Source organism: Rutilus rutilus (assembly GCF_951802725.1).
Source record: "Rutilus rutilus genome assembly, chromosome: 9".
NCBI classification, from domain to species: Eukaryota; Metazoa; Chordata; class Actinopteri; order Cypriniformes; family Leuciscidae; genus Rutilus; species Rutilus rutilus.
The window spans coordinates 20,391,693-20,410,644 of NC_140223.1; the positions used below are offsets into that span (position 1 = coordinate 20,391,693).

Here is an 18,952-nt window from a genome sequence, read left to right on the forward strand (position 1 = left end):
TGTTGACAAAATACAGAATTTCCTCAGTAATGTAGTGTTTATTCTGTCATTTTTATTTATAAACGTAAGTGTATGAACTGAAGACAAAACATAATTTCTCTGTATTTTGTTTGTAACTATTTTCCATCATATAAATTATATCAAGAGTAAAAAGGCCTGCAAATTTGCTGGCATAAAATGATAAGAGACTTTAATTTATTGGAAGATGTATGAAAAGGCTGCTCTTATATTATTGGTGCATTGATTCATTATTTATTTATTTAGTTGTATGTATGTATAAATTCCATTATAAATGTATTTTTTGTTCCATCACACACACACACACACACACAGATCGACAGACAGACAGACAGACAGATAGATAGATAGATAGATAGATAGATAGATAGATAGATAGATAGATATATTATTGATTAGTTTTACTAATAAGGGTCTTTATTGTAATCTCATGTGTCCCATTTTGCTTTGTTTGCCGCCATTATTCAGACATTTAGGAAATGTCCTGTCTGGGGAAAAAAGTTTGCACCTTTTAATTAAAAGTGTTAAAAATACTAAAACATCTGTTTAAAAACGGTTTTAAAAAACACAAATATTTCCAGTATATTTTATTTGTAACATTTATGCTATTAAGATTTAAGGGTTAAGGAAATTAAAAACATCTGCAACAATACAATTGTCATTCTCTAAAGGTGACATTTCTAACCAAGGTTGCAGTTAACACAGTCATTTAATAAACCCATTTAATCATATGTAAACAGTGGATTATTTATTGCGACATATTGTCAGACGACAAGTTGCACAATGTTGGGTCGTAAGAGATTTGAAGTACTGTGTGTACATTTCAAAACTTTCCAAATGTTTGTGAAACAGCACACTGATGCTATATACTATTGGCCAAACATGCAAATACAGTGTGTGAACATTGCTGCATAATAATCACTTCTTTCCCTGTCATATACCTGTCATTCTAAAAACAGGACAAACGAAAAAGGAAGTTTTCAAAACCTTTTTCATATAACAGTCAGACTGTTAAAGGGAAGACTTTATCCCACACTTAAGGATAGAAAAAATCCAAATAAAATCACCATTAAACCCTCGGTAAGCACAATGTTAACCGCATGGAAATGGGGACAACAAAATAACATAAGAACAATCAGATATTGCATTTACTGTATCTATGCATTATTGTTTCCAATTTAACACAATTTTCAAATATGTATGCTGTAAATATGATTATATAGAAGTCATCATGTGCGGCAGTATTGCTTCTCTTAACATCACAATGGTATTATAAAGAGCAAAAAAATTAATTAGACAAAATAATCACTTCATAATCATCAATTTGTTTCCAAGATGAAACATTAAATGAAAAGCAAAAAAAATATTTAATTAACTAATGTGATTATATCATGTATCACACAGTCTAAATCAACCTAATGTCCTAAATCGTTCCTATGTCTGCACTGATACAATACAAAAACTGGTTATGGGCCTTTTAAATAGTCAGGCATATCTGCGTATACATTTACAAAATAAGGTTTCAGACCCTGAGTGAAGCAAATATCACTTTGTTAGGGCTGTGTCAAATTAGACACAATTTTAAGCTGAAAGGAAAACATTTTATGCATTCAGTTACAATCCCTATTCAGACTGCTTTTCATATTTGGATTTTTAACAAACTTATATTCAACATTACAAGCAAAATGACCATTCTGATCTAATAAAGCAAAGAGAAATATCACATATACAATTGTAAATATCTTTAGAAAAGCTCAGTTTGCAAATAGGTGGTACTAAACCACCTTTACTGTCATGTTTCTGCAGAATTAAAGTCTTAATTCCGGGCTGTGACACTACGGTAGCCTACTCATTAGACCCCATTATTATTACAATTATTAGTGTCTGTTAATTGTCAAGAAAAGTAATGTTGTCTGTCACTCCCATTCAATCCATTTCCATGGACTAACCCTCTCTCAGTTATGCATCCAAGTGCAGGAGTTACCACACCACTTCTAATCTTGTACTTCTAATCTTATGAATTTACAAGCTTTTGTGTGATACAAACAGTTAATATGTTTGTTTAATACGTATCACATATTAATCGTCATATCACCAAAGCTCGGTATATGCACATACACCTGACCTCACAGAATTATAAAACCGGATTGCGATTCGAATGAAACGTCTGCAATATCTGCAACATCCCACTAAAATATTACAGCATAAGCAGCAGCATTAAACCAATCAGTCCTTTGGGCATCACTGGGTCATTTAATGATGCCAGAACAATGGCGCGCTGACCCTTGACCCCACTCTCTTCTAATCAACAAGCCCACGCATAAACACACCATATACCAGATAAAGCACTTAAGCAAATGATTCAGGCTGTACAGCCTATCATTCACACGGGATTTCTCTCACTGAACATGTATGTATCCCCATATAGCGTCAGGAAGGATGAGAGAGTGCACTTGTGGTGACACCAGACAACCTGATCATTCAGAAATATCTGCGCTGAGGCATTCCACAACAAGGGAATAGATAAAAACCAGTTGAACAAAGACTCAGCAGCAGTAACCGGTTCACAAGGACACGTTTCGCACATCATGCGTCTGCAGTGAATAAACAGCAGGGTCATGCTTTCACACTGACAGTGCTTCGGTAGCTCTATACAGAAAAAGTGGTTTATGGGTTACTACATTGCATATGTCTTATCTAATAAAAACTTTCGATTGTGCAATTGAGAATTATTCCTTTAAACTAGGAGGGGATGGCATTTAAATAGTATTTAAATGTATTCAAACACCTTTGTGTAACAATGCTATCCATTAAATAGTATTTTTATCCATTCCAAACAGCAATATAAAATGTTTTGTGCTGTGCGACCCCCTTACATCTGGCATGAACATTTTGTTTCCAGATATTAAAGGTGCTCTAAGCGATCTTGGGTGACGTCACTTCTTCTTGACGTTCGAAGTTGACAAACAAAACGGAGGCTAGCACGACCCTCCCTCCTCCTCATCCCGTCTCCTCCTCCGGAGTTCTCGAATGCTTTTCCGGTGTAAATTTGGGACTTCGCGCGTTCCTTCTTCTTTTCCCTATTCTTTGTTATTTGTTCACCGGAACGTCGTCTCTTTGGTCGTGTGTCGGCCATATCAAAATTCAAGAGAATATAATTCTAGGTCTAGGACATCTCTCCTCTAGCTAACTTCCCACTGCATGCTTCTCTCTCCTCCACTCCCCACACCCCCCTTCATGTGCACGCGCACTAACCCCCCAACCCCCACCCCAAATCTTTCTTGTCGTGTATTGGCTGGAACACTGTTTGTTATGTTTCGTGGTCCAGGCTGGGCCAGTTTGTTTTTGTTGCCGTTTGTGGAGCCTGGGCTGTCTACAGAGACCGCGTTTTTTACAGTGTGTTCAGGGGACAGGCAGCTAGCGGATAGTGAGGAGATGTTTGCTGTATGTGACAAAAAATGTTTCAGCCTAAAAAACGTGTGACATCGCTTAGAGCACCTTTAACTGAATTGCGTTTACACCTTCATTCAAATGCGTCTCCAGTGTGATCAAATTTCAGATCACACTTACATGCGCAAAATGCAAATCGCCCCATTATTTTTTAGATAATAGAGTGCATTAACTACAATTTTTCTTTCAGCTATAGAATTTTAAAAACATTGATGGATGTCATGGATGGATGATCGCATGTGCGTTTGCACTTAAATAGAATTAGGCTGAATTCAGAACCGCATACTACTCTTACTATTTCTGCCATAGAAAGATATGGTAAAAGTAGTATGTGTTATTTGTATATGTATGTTATATATATAGGTTCCGAATTCAGCGATAGAATCAATCCCAGACCAGCTCAAAATGTGTTTTTTTTCACAGTCAGTGATCACAGGTAATTCAATCCTGATGTGAACACAGAGGATAATATATTATGAAGTGTAACGCTGCGTACGCAAGACTACATGATTTTATTCCCGGTTTTCCAGTCGCCAACAGTAAATTTTAATCGCTGACGAAATCGGAGGCAAATAGGCAAATAGAGTGACGATGGCTATATGCGTGAATTTTCAAATAGGCTACGTGATCTTGAGAGATGTGCCGATGCGTCGTAGATTACCTATATTTATTAAGCAGGTTAATGACATCATGAAATGAAAATTCACCTTTTTATTTTGTAAATGCATGTTATAAATGTCTATTTGTCCATATTGTGACTGATTCATCTATGTAAATGATTATTATTAGCCTATTTTATTTATGTAGTGTGAAATATAATAGCAATATAATGTGTGGGTGGCATAAATGTCAGTGTGAATGCTGTAACCTCTTAATATTGCAAGCGGAAAAACTACACGCCGCAGATGCAGGATGCATGAAACGGTATTGAGGACCTTGGGTCATTTTTGATTACAAAAATGCTTTACAGCAACATAAACATCAATTTTGGTTTAACAAGAGCGTAAGCAAGAATCTCTCCTCTGTCTATTCATCACCGCATGTGCAAACTGTGTAAAAAAAAAAAACTAGTCGTATTGCAAATATAAACAATTCTGTCACTGTCATAATGCAAAAGAGCTCAAGGTGCAATTCAGGGGGAAATATCATAAAAACGAGTAGGTTGTTGAGGTGAACTGTAAAAGAAACGCTCATTCAGCGTTGTTCTCTGTAGTGGATGCCGTGGTTGCAGTGGCTTTAGCTACTGTTGTTGCCAGTCTGCTCACTGAAGCTCCCTGATCGAGCTCCTCCGCCTCCTCCCCGTCTGCCTCCTGCAGGGCGAGTCTGTGTGGTGGACGGGGCCGGGATCTGTGTCTGTATGGGTATAGGAAGAGGGCGGGGTCAGGCATGGCCATGGGCTCCTCCGGGCCCGTCACCCTCTCGCGTGGCACGCACTCCCTGGCACGCTCGATGTGGAGGTGTGAGGAGGGCCGGCTCGAGCTCCGCCGTTTGGGTTTGATCACTGCTGGGCTGCTAGCGCTGGCCTGAGATGAAGGGTGGACGGGGGGCTTGTCCGTGCCGAGCTGGGCCGGCCTCCTTCGCTGCTGCTGCCTCTGCTGCGAGAGTTTCTGCTTTGCTGAATGCAGCTGGAAGGACAGGTATGCAGCCGCCTCTGTCTGCTGCTGCAGCTCGGTGTTGAGCACAGTGGTCCTGTGGCTGCGGTGTTTTAACTCCTCCAGGAAACGCCGCTCCTTCTCCTTCAGACTGGCACGGAGAGCGCCCACCAGCACTGACTTCTGGCTCAGCTCCCATCTCAGATCACTCTGAACCTCCTGCTGATCCTGCAGATGCTCCTCCACCTCCAGACAATGGGCTTCCAGTTGCTTCTCTTCCTCCTGCACATCTGGAACACATATAGAACAGAAACTTTTATTGTAAAAACCCGATTCAGTGGTTCTGTGAACCAAGTTTAAAGGGGTGGTATAATACCCTTTTCAGAAGATGTTTAATAAGTCTCTGATGTCCCCAGAGTGTGTATGTGAAGTTTTAGCTCAAAATACTCCACAGATATTTTTATATAGCATGTTAAAATTGTCACTTTTTGAGGGTGAGCGAAAACGCACTGTTTTTGTGTCTGTCCCTTTAAATGTAAATGAGCTGCTGCTCCCGGCACAGACAGAGGGCGGAGCTTCAAGAGCTCGTGTCATTTTACCTCACACAGACTTGCACTGAAAATGTCAATGTTTATGTTCAAACCGGAGTCAGAAAATAATGGAGAGACTCAAGAAGAAGTGACAACATGTAGAAACAACAGGACATTTCTGAATGGTTATAGATGAATTTATGTAGCTTATGTGTAGTTATTTTCTTGTCACTGATTAGCATATTCTGTCATGATAATCTATAAATCGCGTTCTGGGGGCAGGATTTATATCAATTTTAGGGTTGGTGATGTCACTAACCCGGGAGGAATGTCATGTAGTCCGTACCAGCCGTTTGTAGTTGTCCTTAAAGGAATACTCCACTTTTTTTGGAAATAGGCTCATTTTACAACACCCCCAGAGTTAAACAGTTGAGTTTTACCGTTTTCGAATCCATTCAGCCGAACTCCGGGTCTGGCGGTACCACTTTTAGCATAGCTTAGCATAGATAATTGAATCGGACAAGACCATTAGCATCTCTCTCAAAAAAATGACCAAAGAGTTTAGATATTTTTCCTATTTAAAACTTGACTCTTCTGTAGTTACATTGTGTACTAAGACTGACGGAAAATGTAAAGTTGCGATTTTCTAGGCTGATATGGCTAGGAACTATACTCTCATTCCTGCCTAATAATCAAGAAACTTTGCTGCCATACCATGAGTGCAGCAGGCGTAATGATATGACGCAGCGCCTGAAAATAGGTCTAATAGGTTAGACAAACTTAGTCCCGGTCACGTTGGAAGTTAGCAAGCTGGGGACTATTTTCAGGCGCTGCGTCATATCATTACGCCTGCCTGACTCATGGTATGGCAGCAAAGTTTCTTGATTATTAGGCAGGAATGAGAGTATAGTTCCTAGCCACATCAGCCTAGAAAATCGCAACTTTTCATTTTCCGTCGGTCTTAGTACACGATGTAACTACAGAAGAGTCAAGTTTTAAATAGGAAAAATATCGAAACTCTTTGGTCATTTTTTTGAGAGAGATGCTAATGGTCTTGTCCGATTCATTGATCTATGCTAAGCTATGCTAAAAGTGGTACCACCAGACTAGGAGTTCGGCTGAATGGATTCGAAAACGGTAAAACTCAACTGTTTAACTCTTGGGGAGTTGTAAAATGAGCCTATTTCCCAAAAAAGTGGAGTATCCCTTTAAAAAACGATTTCTATAAAAGCAAATATCTTCCTTTGCTTTGAACTTTGAGCATTGTAACTTTACAGATGTTGTTTATGCTTAAACAGCAACATTACACACTAACTAAAGTTAAAAAAGTGAAATCATAATCAACCACCCCTTTAAGCACAGTGTGAATTATCCCACGAATTTCAGGAAAATTTCTAAAGGTTATTTTCATGGGATTGTCAGAAGTTTGTCTTGCACAACTTAAACTGTCTTTAGACGCTCCAAGCAAAATTAGTCAGCATCAACTGACAATCTTAAAAACGTTTAGCATAAAATAAGAAAATTAAAATAACATCATTAATTTGAAATAAAAATTACATTACTTTTACATACGGTAAGCACATTACATAAATTACTTTTTTTTAACATCATCAATGTCACTTTTGATCAATTTAATGCATCCTTGCTGAATAAAAATAATAATATATGTTTTTAAAAAAATCTTACTGACCCCAAACTTTTGATTGGTAGTGCATAATATGAGTAATTAAAATGTTTGGTGGTATATATATATATATATATATATATATATATATATATATGGCCGGTTTCACAGACTAGGCTTAAGCTAGTCCCAGACTAAAATGCATGTTTGTGCTGTTTTAACTGAAAGCAACTTGCACTGATATTTCTTAAAATATTTCAGCCATTGTTTTGCTTTAAGATGCACAACAGTTTTTTCTAAGGCATGTTTATAAAAGCAACTTAAATGCCCCAACTGAACTAAAACCTAATCCTGGCTTAATCTAAGCCCTGTCTGTGAAACCGAACCGTACTTTTGAAAAGTCCAACTTTTTGTTTGGTGGGTTCAAGCCTTAAATAGAGGATCAAAACCCCCTGTAATTCATACGTCTTAGAGTTTCACATTTTACATGCAGAAGCTTCATCACACACTTCTGCTGCTGAAATGAGTGTATGATCTCATGTATGATCCACCTTGTGATATGAAACAGACATGTCTAATATGAACAAGCCCCTGCGTTTAAAATCAGATTTTAGCCGTAAAAGCGAATTTGTAACTAATCTGAGATCTAAAAGGTAAGTGGATGTGGTTGAGGAAAGCAGACAAAGAGCTCTTCTGTGCCCAAGGATTACAGACTCGCTGAGTAAATCCAAATCAACTAATCTCAACTCTGGTCTGGCTACTGGCAGCGTTGCCATCTGTTCAAGGTTATCAGACACATTAAATGTCTAGGACAAGACCTCCCAGAGCATGCTTGACTACTGTGCCCACAAAGCAGAGAGCAAATATGAAGTAAATTGCTTGCACACAAAAGAAAATGACATAATTTGAAACTATTTTATTGGCAGAAATGACAAATTATAAATCTATATGGTCAATGGTCAAACTGCAAGGAGAATTCATTGGCATCTTCATCTTCATATTTTCCTAAATATTCAAATAAATTCAAATTAAATTCTGCAATTACACCAACAATACTTCATGGAAATGTGACATGCTATCACTGTTTGTTTTGTGTTCTGCTTTAGATTATTTGCATCTTGTATTATTTCTCATTTTTAAGTCGCTTTAGAAAAAAAAAAGCATCTACTAAATAAATAAATGTATATTGCACTATTACCAAATCTTAAATCACTCTTACATGACTAAAGATGACATATAATTTACAGTATATAGTGTCAGATATGAGTAGGAAAATGTGCCGAATTAGACAGAAGCATGGAAGAGCAGCTGGCGTATGGCATGTCATTTATTACAATCAAACAAATGAAGGATAAAAACATGTATTTTCCAGTCTTTACGCTTACATTAATGTAATGTGTTTCAGATGAATTACAGGCTAAGTAGATTGAAAATGAATTCTGTAATCGGTGTCCTTCAAATGATCCACACAAACTTAATGACCTCGTGCTGAGTTCAACATCTTTCTATAATTTCTGTCTCTCGTGCTCTCCTTTATTTTACTGCAACTAGCACAGTTCTGTCTCTCAATTTGTCCAGATTGTCCCGATTTCACAGTCAGCCTCACCCCATGCGTCCAGACTGAGATGAGCTCATGGTGTGAATATAGAAAATGCTGTGTTATCTGATCCTTAAATCTGATCTCTCTACTGTTCCTCAATGAGTTCACTCTTTGCTGCCTCTGACCCTTTTAATAGAATAGGTAATGAAACTGAGATGTCGACAACCATCAGTTGACAAAGACATTAGCGCAGATAAGAAGTAATGGACAAAAAAAAAGAAGATAAGTATTGTTCATTTAATACTCACATTGCGCCAGCAATATGCTTGTAAATTAGAAAATCATTTTCACTATCAATCAGTGTTTGGTTCCTCTGGGGCTTCTTAGAAGAATAAACTAACACATCCAAAATATCCTGATGTGTCTCAGATAAATAATCTTTCAAGCAAAGAAGTATTACACATGCTTCGGGAGTCATGACGTGGCATCAGTTAACACACCCTATATCATTTTTTGATGCACTGCACAGTTACCTCAGCAATTTATTTGCCGCATCCATGGGAAATGTTCTGTTCTTGGGTGTAATAACGAACACAGCAGTCATTTTGATGTTCCTAAATCCGAACCGCTGAAGACGCAGTGGCTGAGTTTGTTTTCGAAGGGAATATTCCCCACGATCAACGTCAATGCTTTCATGTTTGCGCGAATCATTTCACACACCAGACTGCTTTACAAACGAGGCTCAGTATAAAGCTGGTTTTGCTAAGAAGCTGCTCCTGAAAAAAGGATCGGCACCAACTATTCGTGTTCCTGCTGCACCTCCAGAAGAAGAAGTGAATGTAACGTTTTATTAACCTTTATATTAATATTTATATTCATCTTTGCAAATCGCTTGCTGCACGCTTCACGATGAATGCGTCTAAGGTTTACACTCAGGGTACATTACGGCATGTTTTCTATGTACAACGTTCTCAATATAATTCATAATCCCAAGTTTATAATGAACAACGTGTTATGGTTATTGTGTTATTGTGTTACGCACAGAACAGAGGGGCGGGGTGAGCAACGCTCATTATCATTTAAAGACACATGCACTTAAACGGCGTGCTGAAAACAGAGCTGTTTTTGACCAGGTAAAATGAGTGTTTTCTTACAATACTAATGAGAATTTTTAATTAAAGTATATTACAAACTTTTAATTTAGACCCTAAAGAATCATATTAGCTTGTACAAAAATGGCATTATATGACCCCTTTAATATCTTTAAAAAAACTGTTACTGTCCCCAAACCTTTGGATGGTATAGTGTGTTATGTTCACATTGTGGTATTTGAATTAGATAACTGATTACATGTTTACTAAATTATTTGTAATTTCTACAAATACATTTTGAAACCTCTGATTATAATTTAGAAATCTCTTTTTTTCTCTCCTATACTCAGCTTTCTGGTGCTATTCCTCTCTGTCTCCTTGCCCGACTTTGTCTCAGCAAAATAAGCATGCAGTAATTGGACACCCCCACTGGGACTGTGCAGCAAAAGCAGAGGAAGATGCAGGCAGGATCAATTTGTGGGTGGATGAGGCTGCGTCGGGCTGGAGGAGAGAGGGATGACCTGCAGTATGAAGAGGAGTCTTCTGCTTAACAGTGATGCCTCTTGATGTGAAATTGACAAGTGTTTTAGATCGATTATTATTACAATTCCGCCAATTCCATGAAATCGTGGAAGTGTTGAGTGCATCATTTTATTTATTATCAGTCAATATGATGCTTTCATGCTGGCTAAAGTCTTTCAAATGTGATCTAATAATAACAGATACCAAAAGATATATGCAGATACTAGATGCTGTTGTATTGAATAGACCTACTACTGTTGTTGTTGTTGCTTTGTACAACTGAACACCTGTGCTAAAAATACATAAGTAACTCTGCTCACAAATAAATGAAACAACTTTTTTTTTTGGAAGGCAACCGGGCTCACCTGCTACGCTCCTGCCTGGAGGCTTCATGTTGAGTTCTTGTGTGAGTTCTGCAAGTAACAAACAGATGCACTGTTAATTCTGAGCTATTTTTTTTTTAAACTGACACATTCCAGAATCATTATAAATCATGCCATAAGTCTTGCATGATCCATAATCCAATTAATTGTTATTAGATAAAATGTCCCGTCCTACATTTTACATTTCATTTGCCATATATTATGGAAGTAAAAGCAATAAGTAGTAAAATAAAGCAACAATAAAGCTCAGTTTATTTATTAAATCATTATAGACTCATGTACAAACACTGATCAAAAGTGAGATCAGTAAGATTTTATTCAGCAAGGATTAAATTGATCTAAATTGACAGTAAAGACATTTATAATGATTTCAAATAAATGCTGTTGTTTTGAAATTCCTATTCATCAAAGAATCCTGACAAAAATGTACCGTGGTTTGCACATAAACAATTAAAATTACTGATGCTGCTTTCAACATTGTTTTCAATGTTGATGATAAGAAATTAGAGGTGTAACGATACCCTAATTTCACGATTCGATACATATCACGATACTGAACTCACGATACGATATTATTGCGATACTCCAAGACATATAATAAAAGGTTAAGAAAAAATGTACTGTTGATTAAATGCTAAATTTGATATGATATTGTGGGTGTAAATGAATAGGCTTGGACAATGGTGACACCAGAATAAATATATTCATGATTCTGAAGCTGAAAATACAGAATTATTTTAGACGAATATGCTTGCACTCTGTCACTGGCTAGATATATTTAAAATAATGTAGGCCACTTTTTACAGGTAACATAAGACTTATAACATAAGCATTATCAGGACCCACTGATATTCCCCCATTATTATACATTATATTCAACATAATATATTGTAGTTTAATGTAGTACAATTTTTTTCTCACAGGGTAATTTTTATTTTGGGTTAACTATCCACGATACATATTGTTGCATTTTTGTATTGCGATATATTGTGACACGATATATTGTTACACCCCTATAAGAAATATTTCAGCATATTAGAATGATTTCTGGAGTATCATGTGACTGTCACGGGTGGTTGATGGCAGACAGATGGGGAAGACGTATACGATTCAATTCAAAAGGTTTATTCTATAAAGATCTAACAGGAAGGCAAACGGATAGCAACACACACTGAACATAGACAATACCGGCGGACACTGAACTGAAACAGAACTGAACATATATACGGGTGTTAATGATGGTGACTGATGAGTGCACAGCTGAACGTGATTAGTGTCAGTGACAACAAATGAGTGATGACAAAACAACGAGTCCAGACTAACAGGAGTACACTGAAGACTGGAGTAATGGCTTCTGAAAATTAATTTAAAAATAGTTTTATTTCCACAAAAATGTTAAGCAGCACTGTTGCTGATTTCAACATTGTTTCAATGTTGATAATAATAAGAAATGTTTCAGCATATTAGAATGATTTCTGGACTGTCATGTGATATTGAAGACTGGAGTAATGGCTAATTTTAAAATAGTTTTATTTCACAAAATTACAGTTTTCACTGAATTTTTACCAAATAAATGCTGCCTTGGTGAGCATAAGACACTTCTTTGAAAACATAAAAAAAAATCTTACCCCACACTTTTTAATGGTAAGTTACATCAAAGGGTATCAAAAGAAAAAACTGATTTCCTGTGGTTATGAATTAGAATGACTGGTTAGAAGAGCAGAAAAGCAAAGAGATGAATATGCAATGTGCTGCTTTTTCTGCCCTAGCTGGCTCAGCACATTTACAGCAATGTTCAGGTAGAAAGGCCGTGTACTATATTACTGAGAGGGAAAACACAAGCCCTGCAATGACAGGAAGCTATTGACCTGTGGTTCTCTCTGTGGAGCTTGTGCCATCAAAGAGAGCAACGTAACCCTGCTCTTCTCTGCAGAGGACCCTGGCATTATGCATTCAGGGCATTGTCTATGCAATTAGATTGTGTGCCAACATTATTTTTTGGAACAACATCCAATTAGGTGTGACTTATGACAAATGAAATGTGGCTCAATTCAATTATGCATGTTATTTAATGTATGTAAACTTAAATTAAAATGCAGGAGACTGTACAGAGGGAATGGTCTTGACACACACCTGTGCAGCGTTTCTGGAGGGACAGGATCTCCAGGTGTAGTCCGTGCAGCAGAGACAGCTGTTCCTGTCTAAGGAAGACGATGCTCCTCTCCACACTCTCCACCTGCCGCTCCAGTGAGACCACCGGTGATCCCTTTACCGTACAAAACACAGGGATATTTATTTACAGTATATAATGGTACGTTCCAGTCCTCTAATCTAAACTCCCAGCGTTCCAAGAGTACTGACATTTAGTATAGTAGTAAACTGGGACTTTCCACTGTCTTTTCTCTCACCCTATAATGCTCTCATCAGTGAGGAAACAAAAGTGGCGCAGGGATGACATATTTTTGTAGGCCAAAACCAGGAAACGAGTTAGCATTTTAGCACTTCCGGTTCCATCGTCTTGAACTCAAGGGGTGTTTCTCAAATGGAAAGCTGCATCCTTCCGAGACTGTGTCCTTCCTAGTTCTGAGGCTTGTAGGCTGGAGTCCTCCTCAGCAATTAAACACTAGAATGAGACAGTCTAGTAAGAGCGCGTGACTACGTCACTCACGCCCCCATGGGCACGGGCCGGCACACTACTATTAAAACCTAAAATTGGATAAATGCTTTGTATTACAAATCTTTATATTAACTGGCTTTCTATTAATGCAATACAGTGCATGACAGCCGTCTGCGGTCTCCCAGTGGCTTACATTATTGGCGGTTTAGTGTTAGTGATTCATTTACAGCAAAACAAATGATAACATCTATGCTTTCATGTCTAAAAACATTATTTTTGACTTACATTTCAAAATAAACTCAGACAAGCTCAGTACCGACCTGTTTTCTGTCCGTTTATTTTCGTGAATTTAAATGTGAGCAAAGGATTGTGGGTGATTGAGATGGCCTTCATCAATGGTTGATGATGTGGCAGTTGAGATGTGCAGCTTTCATTGGATGCAGCCTTCCGTTTTTAGTGTTTTGTTTATTGGACTTTTAGTTTGTATTTTACCCTGTGTCAGTTCCTGTTTCTTGTCCTGTGTGCCATTTTTTTTACAGTCCTTTGTAGTTTTTCTAGTTGATTAGTTCTGTGATGATTGCCCAGGTGTGTTTCCTCTAGTATTTATTCCCCAGTGTTTCTTGTATTTCTTGTTCAGTCTTGTCCTTGCATGGATGTTTTGTTGGGGTGCTCATTCCGTTTCCGGTGTTTGTTTTGTTATTTAAATTCTGTTAAATAAAATATGCATTTGGATCCAGCTCTCCTTTGTTTTTGAGTTTTGAGGGTGGTGAACACAAGCTCAAGATATTTTCACTTTATATTCGACGACACATAATACATAAGGCGTAATTGCTCGGTACGGAATAAAACGCTCTTGTGTGTTGGACTAATTTCTTACTGATTTCCCACGCCTCCGTTGCTAATTCCAAAACATAATTTTAGAGCTAGTAACTGAGGCCATTGATAGCAGACTAATGCAGTTATAGAGAAAGATTAAGCGTATTACCTGAGTCTGTGTGTCTCTTAACAGTGTTCGGCAGCAGTGTCTCTACTAATAGCGAAACTCTCGCTAATCGGCTTCATGAACAGCGCCATTATTACCTCTCTCTTGAGAAATGTCATGAAGCTTTTAATTTGCTGAACTATTTTACTGATAAAATCGTCAGAGCAGCGCTGACAACATGCTTCTGTTCTGTGAGAGTGTGTGTCCGTACTGTATGTGTGTGCGCGTTTGAGTGGAGAGAGAGCGGGAGAAAGATAGTATGTGCTTTCCATACATAATAAAATGTAATTTTGTCTCAAAAACATGGAAATAATTTGACATTTTTATCCTATAGTTTAACTTACTTGCTTGGTTTTGCTGTTGTAGGTTGTAATGACCTTTGAAATAACTGTAATCATTTGGCGAAGTGATATGGAACTGTAATGCGGTCAAGACCTGCCTGGAACTACTTTAGCCGTGCGCACAACTCAGAACGTTCATCAACCAATCATATTCAAGCATTAATTATCAGCCCCATTGTATAAATCAGTAATATACTCTTGTTTACTTGTCTTGTAAATGAGGTTGCTAAAAGTGGCTAAGAGGGACTACAGAGGTTGTCGGGGACATTAAACGTCATCATTCGAACAGGTAAACTCATCTTTTTACCAGTCCACTTTCACTGCACCGTTGTGTTCATAATAGTGCTCTTGCAAACTATTATAACTCTAACTTTCAGGGAAAATATTTATAAGCAAAGACTGAAAGAGTTGTCGGAAGTAAAGTGATGGTGGCGTCGAAGTCATAAGACCATGGTATAGTTTGTTTATAGCCAACAATTAGCTTTTGAATTCTGAAGATTGTTGTTGTGTTCATTTGTGAAGATTATCATGATAAACAAAATGCGGAAGAATCATACGCTTTTATTACACTCACAGACCTTACTTTCTGCAATAATCCAAAAAGCCAATGGAAAAATTGTTGAAAGGAACCAGGGTAATGCTAATTTCCTACAAAAATATAGGCTACATCATCCCTGCACCACTCTATTGAAACCCTGGATTACAGAACATTTTGAAAATATTTTGTGTTGATATTCACTACAACATATGAGAAAAGAATGTTGTCCCAGGCCCCGTAATAAGAAGTCTAGCATACTCTCTGTGCACCCATATTTGGTCCCGGGCCCCATGAATTTACATACACTAGGGTCAGAATCTCAGAAATGAATTAAGACTTGGTGCAAAATTTTACGAAAATACCCATGAAATTCAAAATGTGGTAGCCTACAAAATTCTGCAATATCTGATATTTATCCTAATGATTTATTTTACAGTATTTTACATCAAAGGTAATGGTTAGAAAAAGGCCCTTAAAAGATAAACAATAATGACTGAATAACTGAATTTCGGAATAGTTCTGATCTACCGGCTGACCTGACCCTTAAATGGTTGGTGTGACCTAATGTAGCCTAGGTCGACTCATTCATAATATTTTTGACTTGAATGATACCAATTTTATTGATACCATGCACATTTTAAAAATAGAGTGCATTTTAAGAGCACATAAGCACAGATTAACAAAATATTTTAACAAATAGGCCTAATATTAGGCTACTATAGTATAATATCACTGACAAAAGATATTACATTTTTATTAATTTACTTGATAATTTGAACATTTTGTTTTAGCGTAATCTTCGTGTGACACATGATGTCAAATAAAACTTCTGAGGGTTATTCTGCATAAACACCCAGCGAGGTTATTAGAAACATTTAATGTCGACTGCTCGCAGTCGCAGATCCCTTAATACAACTAGGCTACATCGTAAAACATAAATGTCAATCAGCTAAATAGTCATTCTTTCTCCTATAGGCTACACAACAATAAAAGCCTTAGGCTTAGATAACACTGCTGCGCATAATATTATACAGCACTCACCGTGTTTTCCATATTAGTATTCAAAAGATGAGGCGTTATAATGAAGAGGATGAACGTGCTCCTTCACTTCCACATCTCTGCCCTTCAACGAACCGACCCATGAACATACAGGATGACGACATCTTTAAAGAAGATCAATACACATCTCAATGGGAGAATAAAACACGGATCTGCCACGGAGTAACGGCAGAGGTTTCGCGAGAACGACGAGATTTCAATCCTTCACAATCTTGGCGAAAGTACAATTGCTTTATCCGACAATGTCACGATCGATTAAAGTGATACCGGCGTTTAGCTGGCACAAGCGTGTTCGTCTGTCCTGCATCTACTGAACAGCATCATCATCATCATCATAGCGATGATGACAGACAGCAGGAAGAAGAGGCTCCTTCAGTACCAGGGCAATGATGCAACTGATGAAGGAAACATAACGATGCTCTGAGGAAACTCCACTGCAGATCCGATCATCTCACGCGCGCATCTACTAACTATACATTAAGCCAAGGCGCATTATGTATTAAAAATATCTAAACTAATGTTTCATTTAGCACAGCTGAATTATACAACAGTTACTTTCAGTCCAAGAATTTGATTGGCCGAGCGGCGTTTCAAGAGCACTAATTAGCATAGCAAATGGGACGTTTCGCAGTTTGAATCACTCGAGACCAGAGACAGATTATTTGGCTATTGCCATTTTATTTTTTGTTTATTCATATTTTATTATTTGCATTGTTAATTTATTATTTGTATTGTTTATTGTTACAGAGTATTTGTGGCTCCCCCTGCCAAGCAGAGATTTTACCCAGGGGGAAAAATAACTCCACTCCACTTTCACAACGAAAATACAGTAGCCCTACTGTATTTGCGTTGTGAAAGTGGAGTGAGGTTATTTTGTATGGTGCAAGAAGCGTTTGGTGGTTTCTCTCGCTCCAGAATGTATTATTTACTATTCCCTACTACAGACAGTGGATGTCTTATATTCCACCACAGTATTGAGGTACATTTAGTGTACGAATGGATGTAAATATCGTGCGCTGGGGAGGACTGTGGAGCTGTCCCGCAAACACAGGCCTACACGATTTCATTAGACGACGACGAAATATTTGACACGCAGAATAGTACATTAAGAGTGAATTCGGACAGCTCTGATTTCTATAATTAATTTCATTAGCGAAAGAAGGCGGGAAACTGAAAACCAGAAGTGGAGTTAAAGACGAGAGTAAATTTCTGTCGCTGATCCGCTCCACTCGCGTAGGCTGTTCCAGACCATATTTTTAGTATGTGAGTTGATTCGTAACATGGAAGGCTGGACTATTTATATATATATATATATATATATATTTTTTTTTTTTTTTTTTTTTTTTTAAACTATCTTCATTAGCAGAGACGAAATTTACTATTTTACCACTAATTTTGTCTGAAGCAACATTTTCGAGGAAAAAAGTGTAATTACAGGAAAATTATTAGGTTTAATGTTTAAATCATATAGGATTATTAAAAGGGTGGTATAATGCGCTTCTCACAAGATGTGAAATAAGTCTCTGATCTCCCCAGAGTATGTATGTTAAGTTTGAGCTCAAAATACCCCACAGATATTTTTATATAGCATGTTAAAATTGTCACTTTTTGAGGGTGAGCAAAAACGCACCGTTTTTGTGTCTGTCCCTTTAAATGCAAATGAGCTGCAGCTCGTAGCACAGAGGGCGGAGCTTCAAGAGCTCGTGTCCTTTTACCTCATGCAAACATGCACTGAAATTTTCAAAAACATTTAGCCTTTTATGTTCAAACCAGAACGATGGAGAGACAAGAAGTGACAACATGTAGACAACATTTCTTAATGGTTAGTTGGGGAATTTATGTATCTTATATGTAGTTATCTTCTGGTTATTGATTAGCATATTCTGTCTTGATAATCTATAAATCACGTTCCCGGGGGCGGGGTTTATGTAAATTTTAGGGTGATGTCACTAACCCAGGAGGAAGCTTGTGTAGTCCCTTCCAGCCTTTTGTTGTAGTCCTTAAAAAACGATTTCTAATAAAATATCTCCCTTTGCTTTGAACTGCGTTGTAACTTTGCAGATGATGTTTATGGTCAAACAGCGACATTACACACTAACTAAAGTTAGAAAAGTGAAAACAATCAACCACCCCTTTAAAGGCATATTTCACCCAAAAATGAAAATTCTGTCATCATTTACTCACCCTCAAGTTGTTTCAAACCTGTAAGAATTTCTTTTTTCTGCTGAACACAAAAGAAGATATTTTGACAAATGTCTGTAACCAAACAGTTGATGGACCCCATTGACTTCCATAGTAGGAAAAAAAAAATACTATGGAAGTCAATGGGGTCCATCAACTGTTTGGTTACAGACATTTGTCAAAATATCTTCTTTTGTGTTCAGCAGAAAAAAGAAATTCTTACAGGTTTGAAACAACTTGAGGGTGAGTAAATGATGACAGAATTTTCATTTTTGGGTGAACTATCCCTTTAAATCCTATCTTATATTATATACTATCTTACCTTTCCCATAAAACAAAAACTTAAAATAAAGCGTTAATAACATGTTTTATTTCACAATTGACAACAAAATGGTCATACAAATCATTTTATATTAATTACAAAATTCACCCAAATAAAAATAAAAATATTATGCTATATATACACAATTTAGACAATTGTTTA

At 37.3% G+C, this 18,952-nt stretch overlaps 1 protein-coding gene across 1 annotated transcript; it reads right to left on the reverse strand.

The window, feature by feature from the left end:
• Positions 1–3,117: 3,117 nt before the first annotated feature.
• Positions 3,118–16,755, reverse strand: ccdc92ba (coiled-coil domain containing 92Ba). The gene is made up of 4 exons (XM_084418811.1): positions 16,270–16,755; positions 12,884–13,016; positions 10,733–10,780; positions 3,118–5,350 (listed from the first exon to the last, which is right to left on the reverse strand). The coding sequence occupies exons 1-4, from the start codon at positions 16,279–16,281 to the stop codon at positions 4,659–4,661; spliced, it is 885 nt and encodes a 294-aa protein (XP_084274937.1). The 5' UTR covers positions 16,282–16,755; the 3' UTR covers positions 3,118–4,658.
• Positions 16,756–18,952: the final 2,197 nt, after the last annotated feature.

Coding starts and splice junctions, on each gene's coding strand:
- ccdc92ba (XM_084418811.1), bottom strand. Junction 10,781..12,883: donor CCTCCAGAAACGCTGCACAG/GTGTGTGTCAAG, acceptor TGTTACTTGCAG/AACTCACACAAGAACTCAAC. Junction 5,351..10,732: donor TCCAGGCAGGAGCGTAGCAG/GTGAGCCCGGTT, acceptor TATGTGTTCCAG/ATGTGCAGGAGGAAGAGAAG.